We start from the raw sequence: 22,825 nt of genomic DNA, 5'->3' as shown, positions 1-22,825 counted from the left end.
GCCCCGCTCTGTGCATGCGACACGTTGTTCTCCCACAGCCCACCCTCTTCGCCACCCCCCCAGGCGCCACGTGTGGTGCGCGCCTCCCCCATAACCCTCCGCGCGGCGCGCGCCGCCCCCCTCTATCCCGGCGGCGGCCAAAGGGAGCGGCGGGGCCTTAAGGGGTCAACGCTGCCGGTGAGTCCTGGTTTCCAGCCCCTTGCAGCCCCTACGGATCCTTATTTCCCCACTTAGCGTCCTTTATCCCTCTCCCTGAGCCTCGGTAATGGCAGTTTCCGGGGTCTGCAGAGCGTCCTTTACCCCTTTAGGGCGGGAGGTGGGGGAGGCCCTCGTGATATTTGGGTTGAAGGGGCTCAGGGGGTCCTTCAGGGTGTGTAGGGTTCTTTTATCATCTCAGAATCCCCAAGAAAGAGGTTGTGGTAACCCCTTTTATTCTCTTTAGGGCACTTTTCCTGTGGAAAGAGGGATTTGGGGATCCCCTTATAGGGAATGGGGCTCTTTCCCTCACAGTGGTGAGAAGAGGGGAGTTTTAGGGGTTCTTCTTGTATGTGGGGGTCTCTCGCCCTGTTAAAGCCTCAGAAAAGGGAGTTTGGGGAGGTTCTCCCATTGTCTTTAGGGCCCATTCCATTTGCTGAGAGTCCCAATAGAGAGGATTTGGGGTGCTCTATGGTTTTGGGATAACTTTTCCATGCTTAGAATCCTAGGAAATGCTGGGGTGACCCCCCCTTTCCTCATGTTTTCATTTTTTTTTCCATTAGTAGGTCTGGAGAGGGAGTCATGGGAGTCCCTAAGAGTCCTGAACGAAAGGATTTGGGGATGCCCTAGTTGCTTGGGATTACTTTCCTCACTTAAAATCCCAAAGAATATTGTGGTGGCACTCCCCACTCCCAATGTTTTAAGTTCTTTTTCCCGTAGAAGTTCTGGGTAGGGGCACGTGTAAGCCCTCTCCACATTCCCTGGGGAATTCCTCCACTCACACCCCAAAAAAGAGGATGTGGGAGATACCCTCATTACCTGGGAAATCCCTTTCCCTCTCCAGGCACAGGGAAGGGGGGAATTTTAGGATTTGCCATGTCTTTGTGGTCCTTTTCCCAGGATTTAGGAACTCTCTGTTACAGGTAAGGGGTGGGCTCATGCTGGGGGGGTCTTCCTAAACCTTTGTGGTTTTCCACATATTCTGGGGACATATTCCTTGTTTATTAGGAATGCTTCTGCTGTATTAAAGCCTCACCTCTTCAAGTCTGGATTGGGTAGGGGGTGGAAACGATCAGTGTAATTCCTATCCTGGTAGGGAAGGGAATTTAGGGATCCCACACATCCCCAGCTGCTCCAGGTGCCTTGAGGGGGTCTGCTCCTCCTCCCATTCCTGGGATTTTTTGTCCAGTCACTTGCTGCAAAGGGAAAACGGACGTGTCCTGGCACGGAGCAGCTGATCCATCCCATATCCCAACCCCTTTGGCTGCCTTTCCAAACTTATCCCAGAGCTGGGAAACGTGGAAAATCAGCTCTGTGTGCACCTGGGCTCTGCTTATCTCACCTGTCCCTCTTTCCTCATGCTGTTATTCCCAAATTTCCGTCACCTTGGTGGGGCTTGTCCTCTCCTTTTTTTTTTTTTTAACTGGATGCTCAGGCGGGAGGGATCCATTTCCAAGCTATTTTGGGAACAGGCAGAGCCTGCTGTTGTGCTCCATGGGGTTTTTGAGGGATTACATCCCTAACTAAACTTGCTGAGGCTGCCGCATCGGCGTTCCCAGAAATTCCATATGGATTTGTTCTGTCGCATCCAGGTCACTGATGATTTGGAATTGATTTGGATCCCGATGGTCACAGTCCTTAGGGATAAGAAATTCTCTTTTCCGAGCTGTTTTGCTGTAATTCTTCCCTCTCCTTTTCCAGGTGTGTCCCATTTCTCCCTGACCTTCAGGTAGGATTTTTCCACACCTGAGCTGTTCATTTCCAACTCTTTTTTTTTCTCGTATTTCTCCTGAAGGTGACACGTTCCCAGTTTTTGCCTTCTGGTGATTTCCCATATCCATGGCTATCTCATTAGGAATTTTCAGCTTGGAGCAGAAAATTGTGATTTTAGGTGATCAAGGATGGGAATTTTGGTGTTTTCCTGGAATGTGGAGCTTTGTCTCTTAGCAAAGGTGATTATAAGGGTCTGACTTAGGGAAGAGCCAATTTTAGGGAGTGAAACCAGCAGGAATTTGGGAAGAGCCAATTTTAAGGAATGAAACCAGCAGAAGAGCTAGATTTAAATGAATAAAACATTAGATACTGTTGTTAATATTTTGATTTATTTTGATTCTCCTGATGGTCCTTGAACTCATCCTGAATTTTTGGGCTGTGACTTTTCCCAGTGGAGAACACTCCCAAAGCCACATTGTGGTTTTTAATCCTAAAACTTTGTGTTTGAGGAGGTAAATAATGGCAATTTTGGATGGAAATTGTTGAAAGGTGATTGTTCGTGTGATTAAAATCCCTTTTTCCCAGGTTCCTCCAGGAAAACTGATGGACACAGAAGAGAAATGACATTTTTTTCCCAATTTTCCCTTGTTTAGGAGCTTTATTTCCTTGGAAATTTGGGGTTTTTCAGGACTGAACATGAGGTTTGCTGCTCATAGAAGCAAAAAGGTGCTGCAGGAATGTTTGGAATCACCCAAAAATTTGGCTCCTGAATTCCATCAACCAATTCCATCCATGCCAGGATTGGGATGGCAAGTTGGGAATTCTTAGGCTGCCGGGATAGGAAAATCCTTTTGGATAACATCGTGATAATGTTCCTTTCCTTGTTATTAAAATGGAAATAAACTCGTTTTCTGTGGGTGTTGATTCACAAACTTCATGGAGTTCTGGAAAGTTCATCAGCTCCAAACTTCATTAAAATGTTAATTAATTAATCCATTAATTATTAATTAAATAATTTATCTGAGGAGCTGCTGCATCCGTAGAAATTAGAATTTTTCTCTAATTTTATCCTGTTTTTTTTAATGCTGTCGTAGGAGAAAAAAAAGTAAGTATCTTTTAATTGTTGTGTGCTTTTTTGGGAATTCTGGAAAATCTGGGAATGTCAACACTGGTGGGATATTTATTGGACAAATTACTGCTGAGTTTTCTTGGAAAGAATTAATTTTTTTAAAGTTTTTTAAAATTAATTTCAGCTTTCTCAGTTGGAGGGAATCTCCTGGGAGTTCCTCATTATGGAATTCCTGCTCCATAATTCACCTCATCCATGAGGGCTACAATTCCAAGGCTTGGAGCTGCTTAAAAATTGGAGCAAAATCACTTTAAAAAAATAGATTAAATAATGGAGAAAAAATTAATTTTTAAATTTAGTTTTAGAACAAGAAAAATTTGGAATTTTTTTTTGTGCAAAATACCACTTTTTTATTATTTTACTCTTCTATTTACTGTAATAAATTTATTTCTGTGTAAAGATTCTAACAAGAATTGATTGCTCCATAAAATATAAGAGAAAAACATAAAATAAATTCAAAAATTCAAAATAAGGTTTAATTTTTTTTTTTCTTCAAATTCTGAATTGAAAGCTCAAGTTTTAAGCATTTTTAGCTGAATCAAAGTTTTCCAGCTCCAGGGAAAAAAAAAGAAAAATCTCCTTTTGCCATTCCTAATAATTTGTCTAATTTGAATCTAATTAATATTTTGGACTGTCTAAATTTAAATGTTTAAAGGTAAAAGTGTAATTTATTAATATATAAATTTAAATGGAAATACTCAAGACCCAAAAAAAGCATTCGTGTAAATTTTAAATTAAATTTTAAATTCAAAGCAATAGATTTTAAATTTAAGCTAAAATTAAAAATTAAATCAAAATTTAAAGCTAAGCCTTGCACGTGAGGCTTCCAAATTCTTCTAGGAATTCTTGGAATTACAAACGTCTACAGATATTTCATCTGTCTTGGAATTTTATTTGGCAGCCTGCCAAGGTCAATTTTTATTAATTAATTACTGTATTAATCACTAAATTTCCAGCTCCTGGACAGGTTTAATTTGCTGATAACTTGGATTTTATCCCAAAATTAAATCCCAGTTTTTCAGCAGCTGCCTTTTAGTAGGAAAACCCAACCAGTAGTAAATGACAACCTCCAAAAACTCAAAAATTTGAGCCAGTTTTCCCAAAATTTTGCCTAATTTGGAATAAGTAGCAATTAATGACTAATCCACTAACTTGGAATAGTATCCTGTAATTCCCAAGGATTTGGACAAAATCCTGTGGGATTTTTTTCCTGCCTGTTGCCTTAAAACTTGGAATAATGGGGGGAATTCCTGGCAGGAATATTTTAGGAGGAAGGCTGTTTCGGCCACGTTGAATTCCTTGGAATTCAAACTTCTCCCAAAAGGGAAAAAAGAAATGGAATATTTGCGGTTTTTCCTGGGAATGTTAGCGGATAAAAAACATCTCCTGCATGCCCTTGCTTTGCTCTGCTGCTGCTACATTTGTTGTGCTTATCTCTCCATGCTGCCCGTTTTTTCGGGAAGATGAGGACACGGAAAAACCCCTGCTCCATGGACAAAGTTTGGCTGGAAAAGCACCGGAACGACGAAGCCGAGCGGGAAGCGCCGGAGCGGGAAGCGCCGGAGCCCGAGGCCGTCAACGGGATCTGCCATGAGGATTCCATTGAGGGGGAATTCAAGGGAGACCCGAAAAAACCCCGGAATGGCAAAAAACAGCGGAAACGGAAGCGCTCTCCGAAACCCAAAGCTCAGGATTCCAAGCTGGAGGCGATCCTGGCGGGAATGTCGGCAGAGCATGTGTGGTTTGACAAGCCCTTGTATGACCGCGCCGAGAACGCCTACAGGAAAAGATTAGCGGGTTCCCAGAGTTGGGAATCAACTGAGACTGGAAAAATGGCTCAGGAATCTCCTGCTGGGGCCAGGTCAAACTCCAGCCAAGATATTCCCAAGGCAAGGATGCTCCCGGCATGTTCCCACGGGAGCCTGGCCGCCTGTCACCACGTTGTCCAAGGGGTTTGGGTCAACAAGTTTGACTTCGATAAGGCCGAGAGGGCGTTCATGGAAAAATCCCAGTTTTTCCTTCCTCCCAACGTCCTCTCCATCCCATCGGTGTGGGCGAATTCCAGGCTGGGAACGCCGGATGAGGGCTACGGCACGGCCTTGCCCACTCCCGCCACGCCAGGCTTGGCTCCCGGCATTCCCAACTCTCCCGTGGCCTCCATTCCCAGTTTGCCCAGCTCTGACCAGCAGACGGTCAATGGGAAGCCGCAGATTTCCAACTGGGAAGTTCTGGCATCCGAGGTGTGGCTGGAAAAGCCTCTCTACGATGATGCTGAGAAGAATTTTTATGAGAAGATGTTGGACGGGCACCCCTCGGATAAAAACCAGCGGCGGCAACGCGGCTGCCCGGAAGCATCCAAGAGCCACAACCTTGGGAAGCAAACTGGGATGGCCACCACCAACCCTCTTCCTGATATTCCCAAGGAAAACCCCACCTGCTTTTTCCTGCACAAGGACAGCGAATCCGTGTGGCTGAATAAGGTGACCTACGACAGGGCCGAATCCCGATATTTTGCCCTGGAAGCGGCCAGAGCAGCGGAGAAAACAGGGGTCCAGGAATCTGCAGCAGGAAATCCCTCCCATCCAGCTGCTCCGAGCACTCCTGCTCCAGAAATGAAGTAGGAGAAGTTTCTTTGGGGGTAATGCCCATGCAAAAAAAAAAAAAAAAAAAAAAAGGCTGGGTCAGGATTGAGCCAGGAGGAATTTGCATGTGGAGAAGACTGGGTGGACTTGGAGATGATTCTGGTGGGCAGGGAGCAGGGGGAAAATCCTTTAAGGAATTCCCCTGAATTCCTGAGGAATTCTGGTGGATAAAGGCTGTGTTTGTGTGGAGCTAGAGGCTGAATGTTTAAAGGCAGGGTTGGGAAGTGGGCTCAGTATCCCCCTTTTTGCATGGATACAGCACCATCCTCCTTTCCATCCTCTCATTCCATATAAAAATCAGCATCATAACCAGGATCCAGCTTGGAGAAGGTTTGGAAGTGACTGGAGAACAGTTTAGGGAATCATTCCAGTGGGAGCACATGCTATAGTTTGGTTTTTTGAGGGAATTTATATTCAGTCTGTGAATTTTTGGAATGCCCTTGGATCCTCTCCAAAGGCAGAGCTAAGGTAGAGATGGATATTCCTGGAAAAAAAGACTCTTGGAGCATCCGTCTTCATTTCTGACACTTCTGATCCATGAGTTTTGTTGGGATTTGTTGGAAAGCTTTTAGGATCCTTGTGTCAAGGGATTTGGGGGTCAAACACCTTTCACTTGGTCCTGTTTGGGATCATTTCCTCTTCAGTTGCTCATAACTGGATATCTGGGAAAATCCATGTGTCTCTGTGAAAATGTGGGATAAATTTGTACTGGGGATTTTCTGCAAATGATCCTGGTTGGAATTCCAGCAGGTCCTGGAGATTTGGGTGTGGAGAGTGGTTTTGCTGCAGCTCCTGTGTCTGGTTGGCCTCTGGTCTCTTCCAAGTGGATAGATGAGATAAGAAGGGATTTGATTTCAGGATGATCATCTCTGGCTTCCGTGGAAGTGTTTTATGGAAAACTGGGATTTGGGATAATGAGGAGAGGCTTTGTGGAGCCTGCTCCAGTCGTGGTTTCCTTGTGCTGCTCTATCCCTGCTCTCCACCTCCTCAGACTTCTGCTGGCTCTGTCCCCTGCTGGAATTCAGGGCACTTACTCTTTTCCTGTTTCCCTTCAAATTAAGAATTTAACCCACCTTTGGAAGCTGCTCCGTAAAAAAACCCCCATTTCCCAGCAGGATTTGGGCTGTTTTGTGCTGTTTTTCCATGTAGTGCCAGGTCTGTCCCTTCCAAGTATTGCTGATTTTTATCAAAGATTTCCCAGGGAACTTGTGGATGCCCCATCCCTGAAGCATCCAGGGAAAGGTTGAATGAAGCTTGGAGCAACCTGGGAATAGTAGAAGGTGTCCCATGGAAGGAATTTGGAACTAATGATCTTTATGGTCTTTTCCAACCCAATCCATTCCATGATTTCCATTCCCTTTTTATTCTCCTACACAAGCCATTTTCCTTAGCATGAACCAGAAAATCCTGGGGTTTTGAGGTTTTTTTTGTGGAATAAAGTCTGGATCAGCTGATTCATCCCATCCCCACTCCATGTCCAGGTCAGGCAGGTGGATGATTAATCCGTCCTGCTTTTTTAAGAGGATCCCAGATACTTAAATCCGCAGCCAAGCCGAGCTGCAGGCACAGAAACTGCTCCTGACGAGCTGTTAACCTTCAATCCTTGTGGGAATTCAGTTTTTGTGGATATTTTTCCCCCCTTCTTTTCCCAGGAAAATGGCTGTGGATTACTTCCTGCACGACAAGATCTGGTTTGAGAAGTACAAATACGACGACGCCGAGCGAAGGTTCTACGAGCAGATGAATGGCCCCATGGGTGGCCCCTCCCGCCAGCAGGTAATTCCCAATCCCAGGAATTCCAGAGTAAGTCAAAGGACATGATCCACCTTTATTTTTGTGGGATTTCCGCTCTTGCTGCTGTTTTTTTCCCCCAAGTCTCACTGGAGCTGTCTGTTTATGACCCATTTTGTTTTTGTTTTTTTTCCCCCACTGTTTTCTGTGGAATCTGAAGGATTTGATCCCAAGGAAATGGGAGATGGGGTGCCCTTCCAACAGGTGAACCATTCCCAGCTTCCAGCAGTTGTCCATGAATTTTTCCAGGTTGCTGGGATTTCTGGGGGCACAGATTGAGCTGGAAATTCCCAAATCCCCAATTTTATTGGCAAAGAGCATCCTGCCCCCCTTCATCCAGGGAAAACGCTGCTTTGCTTCCATTTTGGAGCAGTCCTTTGGGATATTCCAAGAGAATACAAACGACCTAAAGTTTGAACAGAGGCACCACAGCTCCAAAGATTTTTTGGGGGGGATTTTTTTTATCCTTTTTGTTCTCCTGGAAATATTCCGGGTGTTCCAGTGGAAGACTCTGTTCGTGGTACTGGTGAGTTGGGGAAGGTGGAGGGCAAAGCATGATCCTGCTGAGCTGAAATATTTCCAGCTTCAATTTTATCCCAAAATTATTCCTGTTCCAAGGTTCAGAGCTTTCCGAACCTCTTCCTGCTCCTAACTGCTTGTGCCTTTGGAATGCTGAGCGTTCAGTGCCTCTTTTCCAAGTGTTTTACAGGAAAGCTTTTTTGCTGAAATTGTGACTTGCAGGCACATTCCAGCTATTCCTGCTGCCCATCCTGGCTTAGGTGCTGGCACAGCACCTGGGGGATCAGGAATAAAAAAAATTGGGAGCTCTGGATGAGTGCTGGAAGTCGGTTTTGGAGTGAAAACCTCTTGGAACAGTTGAACTATTTCAAGGCACATCAGGAGCTTCCAGTGGAGGAGTTTGGCTTGGGAGAAGTGGTTTGAAGGATGTTTGGAGATCCTGCAGAAATTTATCAGCCACTTCCCCTATGGAAAAATATCCTTAAAACCTCCTTGGAAGCAGCAGGAAGTGGGGCCCACCTGGATGTGTCGAGGCTGTTTCTCCTTTATTTTCTGTTTAACTCAGGGTTTGGGGGTTTGTGGGAAATTTCCCATCTCGGGTCTTGCTGGTGGGGGTTGCAGTGTGGGAAAGGCAAGGAGTGAATGGATCATGGAATTTCCAGGGAGGGAGTCTTGAAATCCAGGCTAAGGCATGGCAGTGGGAGCATAGGGAGAAAATTCCTGGTGTTCTGGGTCCCACCTCTCTGGATAGAGCAGAGTCAGGGTTGTCACTTCTGCCTGAACTCAGGTAATATTATGGAAAAATCCTGCCGCAGACTGGGTTGTTAAGGAGTTCTGGAGTCACTCCAACCCTCTGGCAGCTTCCCAAACTTTTCAGGGTAATCACAGGGAATTTAAAAGCTCTTTGACTGGATGATCCTTCTGGACACGTGACTAGAGACTGCCCGATTTAGCCCCAATCCTTACAGCAAAAATCGCTGAATCATGGAAAGAACAATTCCCAATTTTCCCAATTCCCTCGCTCTTCCTTCCTTTCGTTGTTTTTTGGTTTTTTTTTTTTTAACTTCCCTGATGAACTTTTTTTCCCCATGTTTTAATATTTTTTTTTTTAAAAAGAAACTCTTGGTTCTTTCTGCGCTGTTTGCAGGAGAACGGAGCCAGCACGATCCTCCGCGACATTGCCAGAGCCAGGGAGAATATCCAGAAATCGCTGGCCGGAGTGAGTACCCAAGCTCTCACCAGCTGGCTGCCTGCATCCCATTTTTTTTTTTCTTTAATGGAATTCTAATCCCATAGATCGTTTGGCTTCTTGGTTGGAAGTTAGAGGAGAAGACCAAGGTGTGCAGCGCCGTGTGCCACCGGCTCCGCCCCGTCCCCACGCGCTGCTCGCCCGCAGCGCTGCCAAAACTGGATTTGGGTTAAAAGAATTTCCTGAATTGGGCTTTTCCTTCCCTTTTTTTAATTTTTTTTCCCTTGTTGTTTTTTTTTTTTTTTCCTGGTGGGATGTTCCTATGGGTTTTAACTAACAGGTTCCAACTCGCTGAGTGTGTGGCTCTTTTTTGGGATACACTGGGCTGCCACCTTCTCTTCCCCGTTTTGCTTCCATTTTAGGGTATTTGCAAAAAAACAAAAAAAAAAGGTGTTTTCCATCTGCTGCATCCAGGGAATTCAGCTTGGCTACAAGCTCCAGGACTGGAGCATCCTGGAGGAGCTCAGGGATGTACTTGTGGAGGTTTTTATCCTGAGTGCAGACTAGAGTGTTAAAAAAAAAAATCTTCATTTTTGTAAAAGGAAGTTAAAATACTAATTAGTGGTTTTATGGGAAAGGAAATCCATGGAATACAGCCCAGGTGATTTGATTTGCAGTGGACTCCCAAAGGAATCCATCCATTAAAGGAGTCCAATATCAGGGAACAAGAAGGAATTCCCCCTTTCCCAAGGGGAATATTCCATATCAGCAGAAGGGAGCCAGGCATTTGGGATGAATAGAAGGAATCAGGATTTCAGCCAACAGCTTAAGGAAAAATTTCCCTGAACTGGCTCATTTTATTAAAAAAACCCAAAAAAGTGGATAAATGAGGCCCCCATCCCAAGCAGGGTCAAAAATTCCTTTGGGAAGAACTTTTGGAATTGGGCAAGGGGCAGGGAATCTAAACCCAAATCACCTGGAAGTGCTGCTCATCCTCATCTTCCAGAGTGTTTTGCCAAAGATGAGGAATTTCTTTCCTGACTCCTGTTAAAGAGCTTTTTTGGGAGAGAATCCCAGAAGTTTGGGGCATCCAGGTGCTGTAACAGGGATTGGCTAAAGCAACAGCCCAAAGTCAAAGGACAGGAATTTTGGGATATAAATGGTTTGGGGATTAGTGCTGGATGTAAAGAATTCCTCTGCTGGATATTTTTTGTTCCTGGGAAAGGGGTTGGATCTTCCACGTGGCTGAAAAATAGTTGGAATATCCCTCAAGGATTGTTATTAATCTTGGATAACCAGGCTGGACTTGAAAACATTCCTAAACTTCCTCCTTGCATTCCCAATCCCCAGGTTTACATTGTGTGATCCAGAGAAAAGTGGGAAGAGCAAAAATCCCAGTGTTTTTGTCTTTCCTTCCTCCAGAGTTACTGTCAGGGGTCTTAGGATGTGGCAAGGGAAGAGTTGGCTGTGAAAAGATGGGAAAATGGGAGTTTAGTGCATTTTTGCTGGGAATTTCAGGCTGGGATTGTGCCATAAAACATAGGAATGAGCACTTGGAATATGATGAGAGTCTGGAGTTCCTCGATTATGGGGAAAAACAGGAAGTAGAACAGGAAATTCCACCTGAACACAAGGAAAAATTGCATTGTCTCTGATATTTAAAATGTATTTTCGGATTTCAAACTTCAGGGAATAACAGATGTTTATATCCCAAATTGTTCAGCTGAAGTCCTGTTTCGTACCCTTCATAATTTCCAGGGATTTGATTTGTTTGGATAATTAAATTTATGCACAATCCCAGCTTTCCCAAGCACTTCAGCAATCCAAAATATTCAACATAGGCTGCAGCTTTAAGGTGGGTTCAGTGCAAAAATTATGGCTTAAAAATAAAGGATTTAAAGGTTTTGTCCAAGAGTACAGAAAAAGGGAGGGAAGTGATGCTGTGGAACTCCCCACCTTTGGAATTTTGAGTTCTTATCCCTGATAAAATTCACAGATGCTTGTGTGGAACTGAAAGTTATAAGAGGGAATGATTTTGTTTGCTATAGTGGAGGTGTGGTGTCCACATTCCCAAATCTTGGAGCATCCTCTCCTCAGGGAAGATCCCACAGCCTCATAAAGGCAATTTTTCCATAATTTTTGAGGATTTTGGACATGGTTGTGCCTCCTGCATTGTCTTACGGGTTCCAGTTAAGATCTCTTGATTGTTTCAGCTTGAGACAGGTATCCCTTGCTTTTCCCATGCTCTTCCCTCTGTTTTTTTGAGGAATTATTATTGACAGGGAAGAGAAATCTCCTCTCCTCTCTGTGCTGGCACTGCTCGGGCACCTCCAATCCTGGGATCAGTTTTGGGCCCTCATGACAAGAAGGACATTGAGGGGCTGGGTTGTTTCCAGGGAAGGGAATGGATTGGGAAGGGTCTGGAGCAGCTGTGGGAGCTGGGAGGGCTCAGCCTGGAAAAAAAAATGAGGTTCAGGGAGGACCTTCTCGCTTCCACAAATCCCTGACAGGATTCCCAAGTGGGAATTGGGATCTACTCCCAGGGAATGAGGGGCAGGGTGAAAGGAAACCACCAGAAGGAAAATTCAGCTGGGATATTAGGAAAATTCCTCATGGCACAGAGGTGGAGTCCCCATCCCTGGAGGGATTTAACATCCCTGTGGATGTGGCATTTGGGGGACGTGCTCAGTGGTGACCTTGGGGGAACTGTTGGACTCGATGGGCTCAGAGGGATTTTCCCACCTCCATAATTCCATGATTTCCATCCTTGGAGCATCAGGGCTGGCATGGTGTGATGAGCCCACAGCGCTGCATGAGCTCCCTGCAGACACCGAGATGTTTGTGGAGAAGACCCCAGAATTCCTGGGGGAATGTTTGTGTGCAGTGCAAGGCTGTTTCGCCACCGCTCCATAACTTCCCCTTGCATGCGGCTCTTCCCTGCGCTTGAGTTCCCTCTGGAATTGCGAAACCTTTTCCTATCTTCCCAAACTTTTTCCCATCCTGCAGCAGAAGACGCCTGCTCGGAGCAAGGAAGCTCCTTGTGCCCGTCCCAAGAAACAGTCGGGACGCTCCGCTGTAAGTGAGCCATGCACGGATGGAGCCTGTGGAAAAACGGGAGAAGATTTGGTGGGACAAGGATGGAGCAAGTTCTCCTTCCTCAGGGTTTTTCCTTTGGCACTGGGATACACCTGGATAATGAGATCTGACAGCAGGGAGTTGTCCCAGCTCTGTGTCCAGGGATCTGCACTCGCCTTTCCTCAGCCTGAATCCACAGCTGAGGCAGAGATGGAATTTTTTCCTGCCTCTTTTGGTATTTCCCGACCTTATCCCTGGAAGTGTCCAAGGCCAGGTTGGACAGGACTTGGAGCAGCCTGTGATGGTGAAATGTGTTGGTCTGGATGATCCTTAAAATCCCTTCCAACCCAAACCATTCCATGATTCAGACCTTGTGCCTCATATTCTTCATCTTATCCCTGCTTTTCCCTCTTTCCATCTTATGTGACTGCTGAGATTCCACATCAGAGTGAAAAAGAATAAATTATTCTCTCTTCTTTTCACTTAGAAATGACAATTCAAGGGCAAATCCTGTTATTTTCTTCCCCTTTGCTGCCTGGAATTGATGGATAAGGAACCTCCTTAACATAAAAAAACCTAAAAAACCTCTTTTTTTTTTTTTTTTTTTTTCTGTCAAAAAGTCCTTTGGAAGGCAGGGTTGGAATAATTATTCTGTCAGGATGTGTTAAAGCAGATTGAAATTGTTAGGGAGAGGAATAAAAGGCTGGGCTGTAAAGGTGGGAGTGTATAATTCCTGGGATCTTTCCAGCTTTCCCAGTGTTACCTTAGGCAGGTCATTCCTGTCCCTCAGTGAGTTGGGAGAGGAGACCAAGGGACTTCAGGATTTTTAAGGGGCTTGGTGTGGAATTTTATATAAATGTTACGTGGTTTTAGTGGCATTTTGGGATCTGGGTGTGGGAAATGTGATTTTATCCTTTGCTCCTTGGTGCCAGCTGAAATTCCTTTAGGGATTTAGTCCATGCTTAATTTTACAGAGCTGCTCCATTAGTTTCTATCCTAATTTAGAGAAAATATCCTGGGTTTTAGTTCAGCTCCTGAACTTCTTCCCTCCCTGAAGACACGACTCTGCTTTGCTTCATGGGTTTTTTCAGGAAGAGGAGAAACAACCCAATTTCACCCCGGTTTTCCTCATTGCAGAGTGCAAGCACAACCTCCTCGGGAGCTGCTGGTGACCAAAATGAGCTCCTGTCCCGAATTTCCCACCTGGAAGTGGAAAATCAGAACCTCCGCAGTGGTGAGTGGGAGAATTCCTCGTTCTGGCTGGAGTCTTGACATGCAGCTGGGAATTTAAGGTCCTTTTTCCTATTTTTCTCTCCTTTTTCCAGTTGTTGCAGACCTCCAGATGGCCATTTTCAAGCTGGAAAGCCGCCTGAATGCTCTGGAGAAATCCTCAACTTCCCACCAGCCCTCACCTGTTCCTCCAACCCAGGTGAGCCTTGGAAAAATGCTGGAATTTTTCTCTAGGAGTTACAACCAAAGATCCATGTGGACAAATGTTGTGTTTTGATGAATCCTTTACAAATCCCACAGCATGGGGATTGTTCAGTGTCTTGAGCAGTGGAGATTCCCATTCCTGAGCTTTTTTTGGCTGCTCTGCTCCAACACCAGTTTAATCTTTTCCCTCTTTTTCCCTTAAAAAACCTCGGATCTGGTGAAGAAAGTGGAACCATTCAGCGTTCCCTCAAAAAAAGTGGAGCTCCCGGCCAAGAAAGCCACGCCGGCTGCTGCTGAGGATGATGAGGACGATGACATCGACCTTTTTGGGAGTGATGATGAGGAGGAAGACCAGGAAGCTGCCAAAGTCCGTGAAGAGCGGCTCCGGCAGTACGCGGAGAAGAAGGCCAAGAAGCCGGGACTCATCGCCAAGTCTTCCATCCTGCTGGATGTGAAGCCGGTGAGTGGCTTTTGGAATTTGGCAGCTCTGTGAGGGAGGCTGGGAATCCTCTCTCATCCAAGTGGATGGTGGTGGCACCTGTGGAATTCCAAACAAGGGCTCAGAGCGATGTGGGATTTGTTGCCGTAGAAGCCTGGAATGGGTTTGGATGGATGGGACCTTAAATCCCATCTCATTCCATAGGCAAGGGACACTTTCCACTATCCCAGGTTGCTCCAGCCTGGCCTCAGATGCTTCCAGGGGCAGCCACAGCTTCTCTGGGAATTCATTTCAGGGCCTCAGCAGCCTCCCAGGGTGGAATTTCTTCCCAAGAGCCCATCTAATCTCACCCTATTCCAGTTTAAAACCATTCCCCCTTATCCTGTCACTCCATCCTTGTCCCAAGTTCCTCTCTTGGATCTCCTTGAGGTACTGGAAGGGGCTCCAAGGTCTTCTGGAGCCTTCTTCAACCAAGAAAGGGCACTTTGGATCAGTTGTGACATTCCCAGAGGTGTCACCTGGATACTCTTTGGGGCTGCTGACGATCTCCAGGAAAACACTAAAATCTCCCAATTCCCACTTTTCCAGTGGGATGACGAGACCGACATGGCCAAGATGGAGGAGTGCGTCCGGTCCATCCACATGGACGGGTTGGTGTGGGGAGCCTCCAAACTGGTCCCAGTCGGATACGGCATCAAGAAACTCCAAATCCAGTGTGTGGTGGAGGACGAGAAAGTCGGGACAGATATCCTGGAGGAGGAGATCACCAAGTTTGAGGACTATGTAAGTCTTGGAATGGGATGTGGGAAGGGTCTGGAACCCATGGGAGGGGGGTTAACTCAGGTGTGTTTTCCTGGGAACACCTGGATGACTCCAGCTTTTGTCCCCTTCCAGGTGCAGAGTGTGGACATTGCTGCTTTTAACAAGATTTAGAAGGAAAAACTGTATCCCCCTCTTCCTCCGAACCCGGAATTAATAAAGATGAACATTGGGAGTGCACGCTGGGTTGTGGGTTTTTCCCTCGGGTGCAGCTTCTCCAGGGGGATTTGGTGGGAGATTCTGGGATATTTGAGCAACCTGGGCTAGTGGAAGGTGTCCCTGGCCATTGCAGAGGATTGGAATAAGAGATAAGTTTAAGGTCTCTTCCAACCTAAACTATTCCATGATTTCCTTGTCCTTCATGGAAGCAAAGATCTCAAGACATGGACCTGAGTTTTGGGGCTGGGAATGAAGGTCTCAGGGTGTTTCCAGTCACCTTTCCCAAGGTTTAGAGAACCCACTCACTCTCTACAAATAAACAGGATGAATAACCAGGAAGCATCCAGGAATTGCTGCTTTGGGATGGATTTCATCCCTCTTTTCCCACCAACTCCCTGCCTCGGTCACTTCAGCTGAATGTGGCCTGGCACCAGGCCTGGTGACATTCCTGACTTTGGGAACACGAGGTCTGTCCCAGTGCCAGAGTCCAAGGTTTGGGGCCACGAGGAACACGAGAAGCTCCATGGGATTGTGCTGCAATGTTGTCCCTTGTCCTGGTGGGGCCAGTGTTTTGTCACTGTATGTGACACGTGTCCCTTGCAGGGTCCTGGCTGTCCCATGAGCGGTGCTGGCAGTGCCACTTAGTCCCCTGTGCTGCCATCCTGAGTCCCTGCTGATCCAGCTGCTGGCACAGCTGGTGCCACGTGTGCCCTGTGTCCCATTTCTGTCATGTCACCATGCCTGTGTCCCCTGCGTGTGCTGCCATCCCCGGTGTCCTGTCTCCCATGGGCCACCATCCCTGTGCCCAGCGTTCTCCACATGCTACCATCCCCTGTGCCCATTGTCCTGCGTCTGTCGCCATCCCTTCCCTGTGTCACCATCTGTATCACCCGTGTGTTGCCATCCCTGCTGCCCTGTCCCCGTTGTCCCCACTGTCCCTGTATCCTCCCTCTGCCGCCATCCCTGTGCCACGTGTCCACTGTGCGCTGCCACCCCGCGTGTCCAGCTGTGTCGCCAACCCTGTCCCGTGTCGTCTTTTATGCTGCCATCCCCGTGTCCCCCTTGTGCTGCCATCCCCGCTGCCCCGTGTCGCCATCCCCGCGTTCCCCCACCCCGTGCTTCCGTATCCCTCCTATTTCCCCGCTCCTCCCCCGTCCCTCCCCGTGTCCCCTCCCCTGTCCCCGTGTCGCCGCCCCGCCATGGCGCCGCTGGCGGACCTGTACCAGGTGTCCATGGCCTACGGGCACTGGCGGGCCGGGCGACACCGCGCCCCGGCCGCCGCCGAGCTCTTCTTCCGCCGCCCGCCCTTCCGCGGCTCCTTCGCGCTCGGGGCCGGCCTGGCCGAGGGTCTGCGGGGGCTCCGAGCCTTCCGCTTCTCCGCTGCCGGTGCGTGGCGACAGCGGGGGACAAGCAGGGGAGAGACGGAGTTGTAGGGAGGAGTGGTGGGCGAGGGGACGGTCCCAGAGGGACTTGGAGGGACAGGGGAACAATTCCAGGGGGCAGAGCGGGACGGAGGAGATGAGGAAGGGACGGGAGAAGCGTTGTCGGGAGAGGAAGAAGAAGGGAACCTTCCCAGGGAGACTTTGGAACAACTCCAGGGGACAGGGTACAGGATGAGGAAGGGACAGTGGGGAGCGGTGCGAGGGAAGGGGGGAAATTCCCCCCGAGGGGAGAGGATGGGGGAGCAACTCAAGGAGACTTGTAAGGGATGGGAGAGAATCCAGGGGTGTCTGGGGACGTTTCAGGGAGACTTAAGGGGGACAGGGACATCTCTGAGAGTGATCTGGGGATGGGAAGTCCCCAGGGAGAGGGGGAGAACAGGGCAATCCCTCAAGAGGACCTGAGGGGGACAGAGACGTTTATCAGAGGCATCTGGGGGACTGGGGACCCGTGGTGAGGGAGAGGGACAGGGGAACCCCCCTGGGGGACTGCAAGGGATCAGGACAACTCATAAAGGGGCAGGGACATCTCTCAGAGGGACTCGGGGGACAGGGAGACCCTTTAGGGGACACAGGGCAGGGGTGGACACAGAGCCCTGAGGGAAACGTGGGGTGACACTGGGACACCCTCCAGAGATCCACAGATGTCCCTCAGAGGGGACTTGGGCCACCCTGTCTTGCTCTGTGCTGTCACCCGCCTGTCCATGGGGGGCTCGGTGTTCCCTCCGCACCTCCCCCTGTGTCCCTCGTCCCCGGTGTCACCGCGCTGTCCCTGCAGATGTCGCGTACCTGCGCTCTGTCCTGCCCAGCACCACAGACGATGCCTTCTTTGACTACCTGGCCACCCTGGACGCCTCCGAGGTGACCGTCACTGCCATTCCTGAGGGCTCCGTCGTCTTTGCCAGGGTGGGACCCTCCTCCATCTTCTTTCCTGACCATCCCACCTCTCCCAGCTCCCAGACCTCCCATTTTCCTTGAACCTGAGATCCCCTGGAACTCCAATCCTGCTTTTCCCAACACCTCCCTTTTCCCTGACCCTGGGAGCCTCTGGACCCCAGTTCCTGCCTTCCCAACTCCCCAACACCCCCTCCCCCCTTTCTCAACACCATGGACCCCTTGAACCCCCATCCTGGCCATCCTGGGTGTTCCCACCCTGTGACCCCCTTTTCCTTCACACTGGGAACCTCTGGAACCCCTATCCTGGGCACAGGGACAATCTGGACCCTCATTCCTGGGCAATAGAATCCCCCTGCACCCCTTCTCTGGCACTGGAATCCCCTTGTACCCCCTTTTCCTTCACCAATATCCCCCTACAACCCCTTTCCTGACCATCCCACCTCTCCCAGCTCCAGGCCTTTCCTTTTCCTTGACTCTGGGATCCCCTGGACCCCCATTCCTGCCTTTCCCAGTTCGTCCCTGCTCCAGGGGGACCGGGATGTCACCGTTGTTCCCGCAGGTGCCGTTCCTGCAGGTGAAGGGGCCGCTCCTGGTGGTGCAGCTGCTGGAGACAACCTTGCTGTGCCTGGTCAACTATGCCAGGTATTTTGGGGTGGAGATGATCCCAAAGCCTCTGGAAGATGGAGAGGGGCAGGGAAGGGAGTGCAGCACCCCCCAACCCAGAGAGAAATGTGAGGTTGGGAAACCCCAGTCCTGGGGGTACCATGACCCCACAAGTCCCCTACTGGAATTTAACTGCTGGAAATTCTTCTGGTTGAATTTAACTACTGGAGGGTATCCCAGTGTCCCCCCAAGTTTTCCTGAGGGCTTTCCATGTCCAGCCCACCCTGTGGTCCCCTGAAGGGTCTCCCTGTCCCCAGGTTCTCCTGAGAGATATCCTGGTCCCCCACAGGTCACCCTTAGGATCTCCCTGTCCCCCAAATTCCCTTGGTCAACTCCACCACATCCCTGTCCACCAAGTCCCTGCCTCATCCAAGCAGGGCGGGTCCTGGAGCCCCTTCCCCGTGGCTGTGCTGGCTCTGTGTGACCTGTCCCCTTTGTCCCCCAGCCTGGTGGCCACCAACGCTGCCAGATTCCGTCTCCTCGCCGGCCCGGACATGAAGCTCATGGAGATGGGGCTCCGCCGTGCGCAGGGGCCGGATGGAGCCCTCTCAGCATCCAAATATTCCTACATTGGGGGTGAGTCCCACCCCACGGCACCCAGTGCCACCGCGGCCCTGCCGTCACCTGGGTGTCCTCCCCGTCCCTCCTCGCAGGCTTTGACTGCACCAGCAATATCCTGGCGGGAAAACTCTACGGAATTCCCGTGCGTGGCACCATCGCCCACTCCTTCATCATGTCCTTCAGGTGCCTGGAGGAGGTGCAGCCACGGGTGAGTGGTGCCTGGGATGGGATGGGAATGGGATGGGAATGGGGAAGGGAATGGGAATGGGAATGGGATGGGAAGGGAATGGGATGGGAATGGGGATGGGAACAGGGATGAATATTGGATGGGGGTGGGATGAGGATAGGGATGGGAATGCAGGTGAGGGCGGGATGTGGGTGAGATAGGGATCTCATGGGGGTGGAGATGTAGAGGGATAGGAATGGAGATGGGAATGGGATAGAGCTGGGGATTGGATGGGGTGGGGATTGAATGGGGTTGGGGATGGGATGTGGATGGAGATGGGATATGGGCATGATTGGGATGGGGATAGGGATGGGCAGAGGGAAGTGGGATGGGGTTTGTATGGAGTTAGGGATGAGAGGAGATAGAATGGAGATGGGGTAGGGATGTGGTGGGAATGGGGGTTAGGTGGGATGGAGATGGGAATGAGGATGTGGATAGGGGTGGGGAATGGGATGTGGGATGAGATGGGGATGCACACAGGGATTAGAGTGGGATGGATGTGGAATGGAACACTCCACCTGTTCCCACACTCCTGGCACCTTGGATAATGCCACAGGCTGTGCAAATCCCATGTTCCCCTGGCAGGAGCTGCTGCCTCGGGCTGGAGGAGATCCCGTGGATCTCGCAGGCCTGGCTGTGTCCTGGCTGCAGCGGGTTTGTGACCTGCTCCAGACTCCTCCCGGCAAGGCCAACCAGGGCGAGCTGGCCGCCTTCGTGTCCTATGCTGTCACCTTCCCGTGTGACTTCCAGGGATTGCTGGACACCTATTGTGTCAGGAGGTGAGGACGCCAGGACTTTGCCACCATGACACAGGGGATGGATGTGTCCCTCATTGGTGGCCTTGGAGCAGGAATGCTGGCTGGCGCAGGGCTTGGAAATGCTGCTGGATCCACCCTGGATCCGTGTCTCACTTGTCATTAACGCTTTCCTTGCCCATGCCAGGAGTGGTTTGCCCAATTTCTGTGCCGTGGCCTTGGCACTGCACCAGCTGGGATACCAGGCCATCGGAGTGCGCCTGGACAGCGGGGACCTGGCCCAACAATCCAAGGAAATCCGGGGAGTGTTCCGAGCCTGTGGAGCTCAGTGAGTCCCACGCTAGCCCTGGGATGGATGTCACTGATCCCAGTCATCCTCACCTGCACCCAGCCCCTCATCCTGCCAGGATTTGGGAGCCCTCATGGCTCTGGGTGCTGTGGGCTGATCCATGGATCCTCCCAAATCCTGCTCCTTCCAGCTTCCAGGTGCCCTGGTTTGCAACCATCCCCATCGCCGTCAGCAACGACATCAGTGAGCAGAGCCTGGAGGAGTTCAGGAAGGAGGTGAGGAACCTTCTGGCAGGGCTGGGATGTCACCTGGGCTGTCCCTGGTTCTGGCAGGGGTGGGATGTTGATGGTCTCTGTCTTCTCTGTGGCCTCAGGGGAGCGAGATCGACATGATCGGCATCGGGACCAACCTGGTGACGTGTCCCCTGCAGCCATCGCTGGGCTGTGTCTACAAGGTACAGGTGGCAGCCTAAATCCCAAATATCTCAGTCCTTGCTGAGCCACTTCCAGGTGATCCACGCCTGCTCCATGGCCATCTAGCCCCACTGGAGTCACAAGGGAATTTGCCTTGGAAGGGATTTTTGAAGGTCCTCCACCACCATGGGCAGGGACACCTTCCACTATCCCAGGCTGCTCCAAGCCCCATCCAGTCTGGCCTTGGACACTTCCAGGGATCCAGGGGCAGCCACAGCTACTCTGGAAATTCCATTCCAGCACTTCACCATCCTCACAGGGAAGAATTCCTTCCCAATGTCCCATCTATCCCTGCCCTCTGGCAGTGGGAAGCCATTACCTGTGTCCTCTCACTCCATCCCTTGTGCCAAAGTATCTAGGTCTCCTGGAGACCCTTTAGGCACTGGAAGGGGCTCTGAGGTCTCGATGGAGCCTTTTCCAGCCTGGACATTCCCAGCTCTCCCAGCCTGGCTCCAGAGCAGAGGGGCTCCAGCCCTTGGAGCATCTCCATGGCCTCCTCTGGACCTTCTCCAGCAGTTCCACATCCTCCTGATGTTGGACCCCAGGGCTGGAGCAGCTCTGCAGGTGGGGTCTCGCCTGAGTGGAGCCGAGGGGCGAAATTCCTCCCTTTCCTGCTGCCCGTGCTGTGGGATCATCCCAGGACATGAGGAAGTTCTGGGTGCTGGTGTTGGATCATGGCCAATTCTTTGCCCACCAGAAGCCTCAAGTTCTTCACAGGCAGGAGGAGGCAGAATGCCCAGCTTTGGAGTGGTTTTAGGGTTTTTTAATTGTCTTTTTTTCAGCTGATTTGCATCAGTGGCCTCCCCAGAGGGGTCACAGCTTCCCTTCCCTTCCCTTTTCCCACAGCTGGTGGAGGTCAATGGTTCCCCGTGCCTGAAGCTGACGGAGGATGAGGAGAAGATGACGATCCCAGGGTTGAAGACGATGTATCGGCTCTATGACGCTGCTGGTGAGTCTGGAGACCCTTCCCAGAGTCCTGGGGGAATCTCCTGCTCCGTAACTCTCTCCCTGCTGTCCTCCTGGCAGGTCACCCCTTCATGGACCTCATGGCCCTGGAAGAGGAGCCATCGCCCAGTGCGGGGCAGGAGCTGGGGATCCGTCTCCTGGGGCAGCTTGGGGAAACCACCAAGGTCATTCCCACCACCGTGGAGCCCCTCCTTCGCACCTACTTCAGGGATGGCCAGGTCAGGGGTGGTCCCATGTCCTGGGAGGTCTCCTCTTCCACGCTGGGGGATGGATCAAGGGCGGTGGTGGCTTCTGAGATGTGCCAACAACTCTAGTGCCAACCTGGATGTGGTGGCTCATTGGGATTGGTGCTGGCTGCTGGCTTCCTACGTGGATCTTCCCACATGGATCTCCATCCCTGCAGGTGTGTGAGCCCCTGCCCAGCCTGCCCGAGGTGAGGACCCATGCCCAGGTGTCCCTCAACCTGCTCAGCCCCGCTCACCGCCGGCTCCACGAGCCGCAGTCCTACCCGGTACGTCCAGCACTTCCCACATCCTGCTGGCACACATCTGGGAATGCCACTGGATTTGGTGGCCTGAGCAAAGCCACCACGGAGCTGCTCCCTGACTGCTGCTGTTCCCCTTCCCAGGTGGCTGTGACGGAACGGCTGCACCGGCTCTTCCTGGAGCTGCGTCAGGGCAGCCACTGAGGGGGTCCCTGCTCATCCCCAGCTCCTGCTCTGCGCTTTTTTGGGAAGCCCAGGTGCCTCGTTAGAAATTAACAGCTAATTTAGACCTTTCTGCTGCCTGGTGCTAACCTGAGGAACCTGCAGGAACTGCGAGAGTGCCCTGGGGTCCCAGTAGGGAAGCTGAGAACACAGGGATGGGGAAGGCACAGCTGTCCCTGCATCCCCTGGAAATGACAGTCCTGTGCCCAGCTTGGTGGCCCTGCCAGCCTTGTGCCTTATCTTGGTGGCCCTGCCACTCCTGTGCCTTCCTTGGTGGCCCTGCCAGCCCTGTGCCCTCTGTGGTGCCTCTCCATCCTGAAGCTCCTTGGTGGCACTAGGACAAAGACTGGGCGTGACACAAAAGGGTGACACGGGATGCCCACGGGATACCCAGGGCAGACACTCTTCGGCAATTCTAAGCTTCATCTCTGTGGCAACATTCCAGCTCTTTCCATTCTGGCCGAATTCCCTGGGATGTGGAGGCCAGCTCCAGGTTGATCCCGGCTCCAGGTTGATCCCAGCTCCAGGTTGATCCCAGCTCCAGGTTGATCCCAGCTCCAGGCTGCCACCTGCACTCTCTAACCCCTGTTCCCACAGGAAATGTGGCTCTAACCCACACTGAGCTTCAGACTAAGCAAAAAATTTAAAATAAAGGCCTTTTCTCACCATGGCTCTGACCCTAATTCCAGTGAAAAACCCTTTGGAGCTCCATTGGGGATGGGAAGGTGAGAGGGAAATCCCCAGGG

At 50.4% G+C, this 22,825-nt stretch overlaps 2 protein-coding genes across 13 annotated transcripts; both read left to right on the top strand.

Annotated features, from left to right (window-relative positions):
* The first annotated feature begins 24 nt into the window (after positions 1-24).
* On the top strand, positions 25-15,125 carry EEF1D (eukaryotic translation elongation factor 1 delta). 8 transcript variants are annotated; one of them, XM_058830043.1, is made up of 9 exons: positions 4,501-5,654; positions 7,332-7,455; positions 9,137-9,208; positions 12,188-12,253; positions 13,391-13,487; positions 13,579-13,682; positions 13,911-14,147; positions 14,715-14,909; positions 15,021-15,125. In XM_058830043.1, exons 1-9 carry the CDS (start codon positions 4,501-4,503, stop codon positions 15,057-15,059), a joined length of 2,088 nt encoding a protein of 695 aa, XP_058686026.1. In that variant the 3' UTR covers positions 15,060-15,125. The 8 variants fall into 8 exon arrangements, with proteins under 8 accessions (XP_058686031.1, XP_058686032.1, XP_058686026.1 ...); XM_058830042.1 differs by having other exon boundaries at positions 12,185-12,253; XM_058830048.1 differs by lacking the exons at positions 4,501-5,654; positions 12,188-12,253 and adding an exon at positions 25-177.
* A 1,152-nt stretch (positions 15,126-16,277) lies between these two features.
* NAPRT (nicotinate phosphoribosyltransferase) lies at positions 16,278-22,772 on the top strand. 5 transcript variants are annotated; one of them, XR_009276691.1, is made up of 15 exons: positions 16,278-16,490; positions 17,322-17,449; positions 18,000-18,082; positions 18,549-18,679; positions 18,757-18,872; positions 19,476-19,669; positions 19,833-19,973; positions 20,125-20,209; positions 20,308-20,388; positions 21,254-21,356; positions 21,434-21,591; positions 21,777-21,884; positions 22,002-22,114; positions 22,525-22,572; positions 22,607-22,753. XR_009276691.1 is itself a non-coding variant. In XM_058830069.1 (13 exons), exons 1-13 carry the CDS (start codon positions 16,304-16,306, stop codon positions 22,059-22,061), a joined length of 1,530 nt encoding a protein of 509 aa, XP_058686052.1. In that variant the 5' UTR covers positions 16,278-16,303; the 3' UTR covers positions 22,062-22,772. The 5 variants fall into 5 exon arrangements, 2 of the variants coding, with proteins under 2 accessions (XP_058686052.1, XP_058686050.1); XR_009276690.1 differs by having other exon boundaries at positions 22,525-22,772; XR_009276689.1 differs by having other exon boundaries at positions 22,002-22,572.
* The last annotated feature ends 53 nt before the right edge of the window (positions 22,773-22,825 follow it).

Source organism: Poecile atricapillus, chromosome 2, assembly GCF_030490865.1.
Source record: "Poecile atricapillus isolate bPoeAtr1 chromosome 2, bPoeAtr1.hap1, whole genome shotgun sequence".
In the NCBI taxonomy this organism is placed as follows: Eukaryota; Metazoa; Chordata; class Aves; order Passeriformes; family Paridae; genus Poecile; species Poecile atricapillus.
The sequence above is the reverse complement of the archived record's forward strand: the minus strand, read 5'-3'. Positions and strand labels throughout refer to the sequence as shown.

Bases quoted from the DNA above. Each gene is read 5' to 3' on its own strand.
- EEF1D (XM_058830042.1), top strand. From the start codon at position 4,501: ATGAGGACACGGAAAAACCCCTGCTCCATGGACAAAGTTTGGCTGGAA. The intron at 13,683-13,910 runs GTGAGCCTTGGA...GATCTGGTGAAG, and splicing joins CACCTGTTCCTCCAACCCAG to AAAGTGGAACCATTCAGCGT. The intron at 14,910-15,020 runs GTAAGTCTTGGA...GTCCCCTTCCAG, and splicing joins TCACCAAGTTTGAGGACTAT to GTGCAGAGTGTGGACATTGC.
- NAPRT (XM_058830067.1), top strand. From the start codon at position 16,304: ATGGCGCCGCTGGCGGACCTGTACCAGGTGTCCATGGCCTACGGGCAC. The intron at 18,680-18,756 runs GTGAGTCCCACC...CCCTCCTCGCAG, and splicing joins CAAATATTCCTACATTGGGG to GCTTTGACTGCACCAGCAAT. The intron at 20,210-20,307 runs GTGAGGAACCTT...CTGTGGCCTCAG, and splicing joins TGGAGGAGTTCAGGAAGGAG to GGGAGCGAGATCGACATGAT.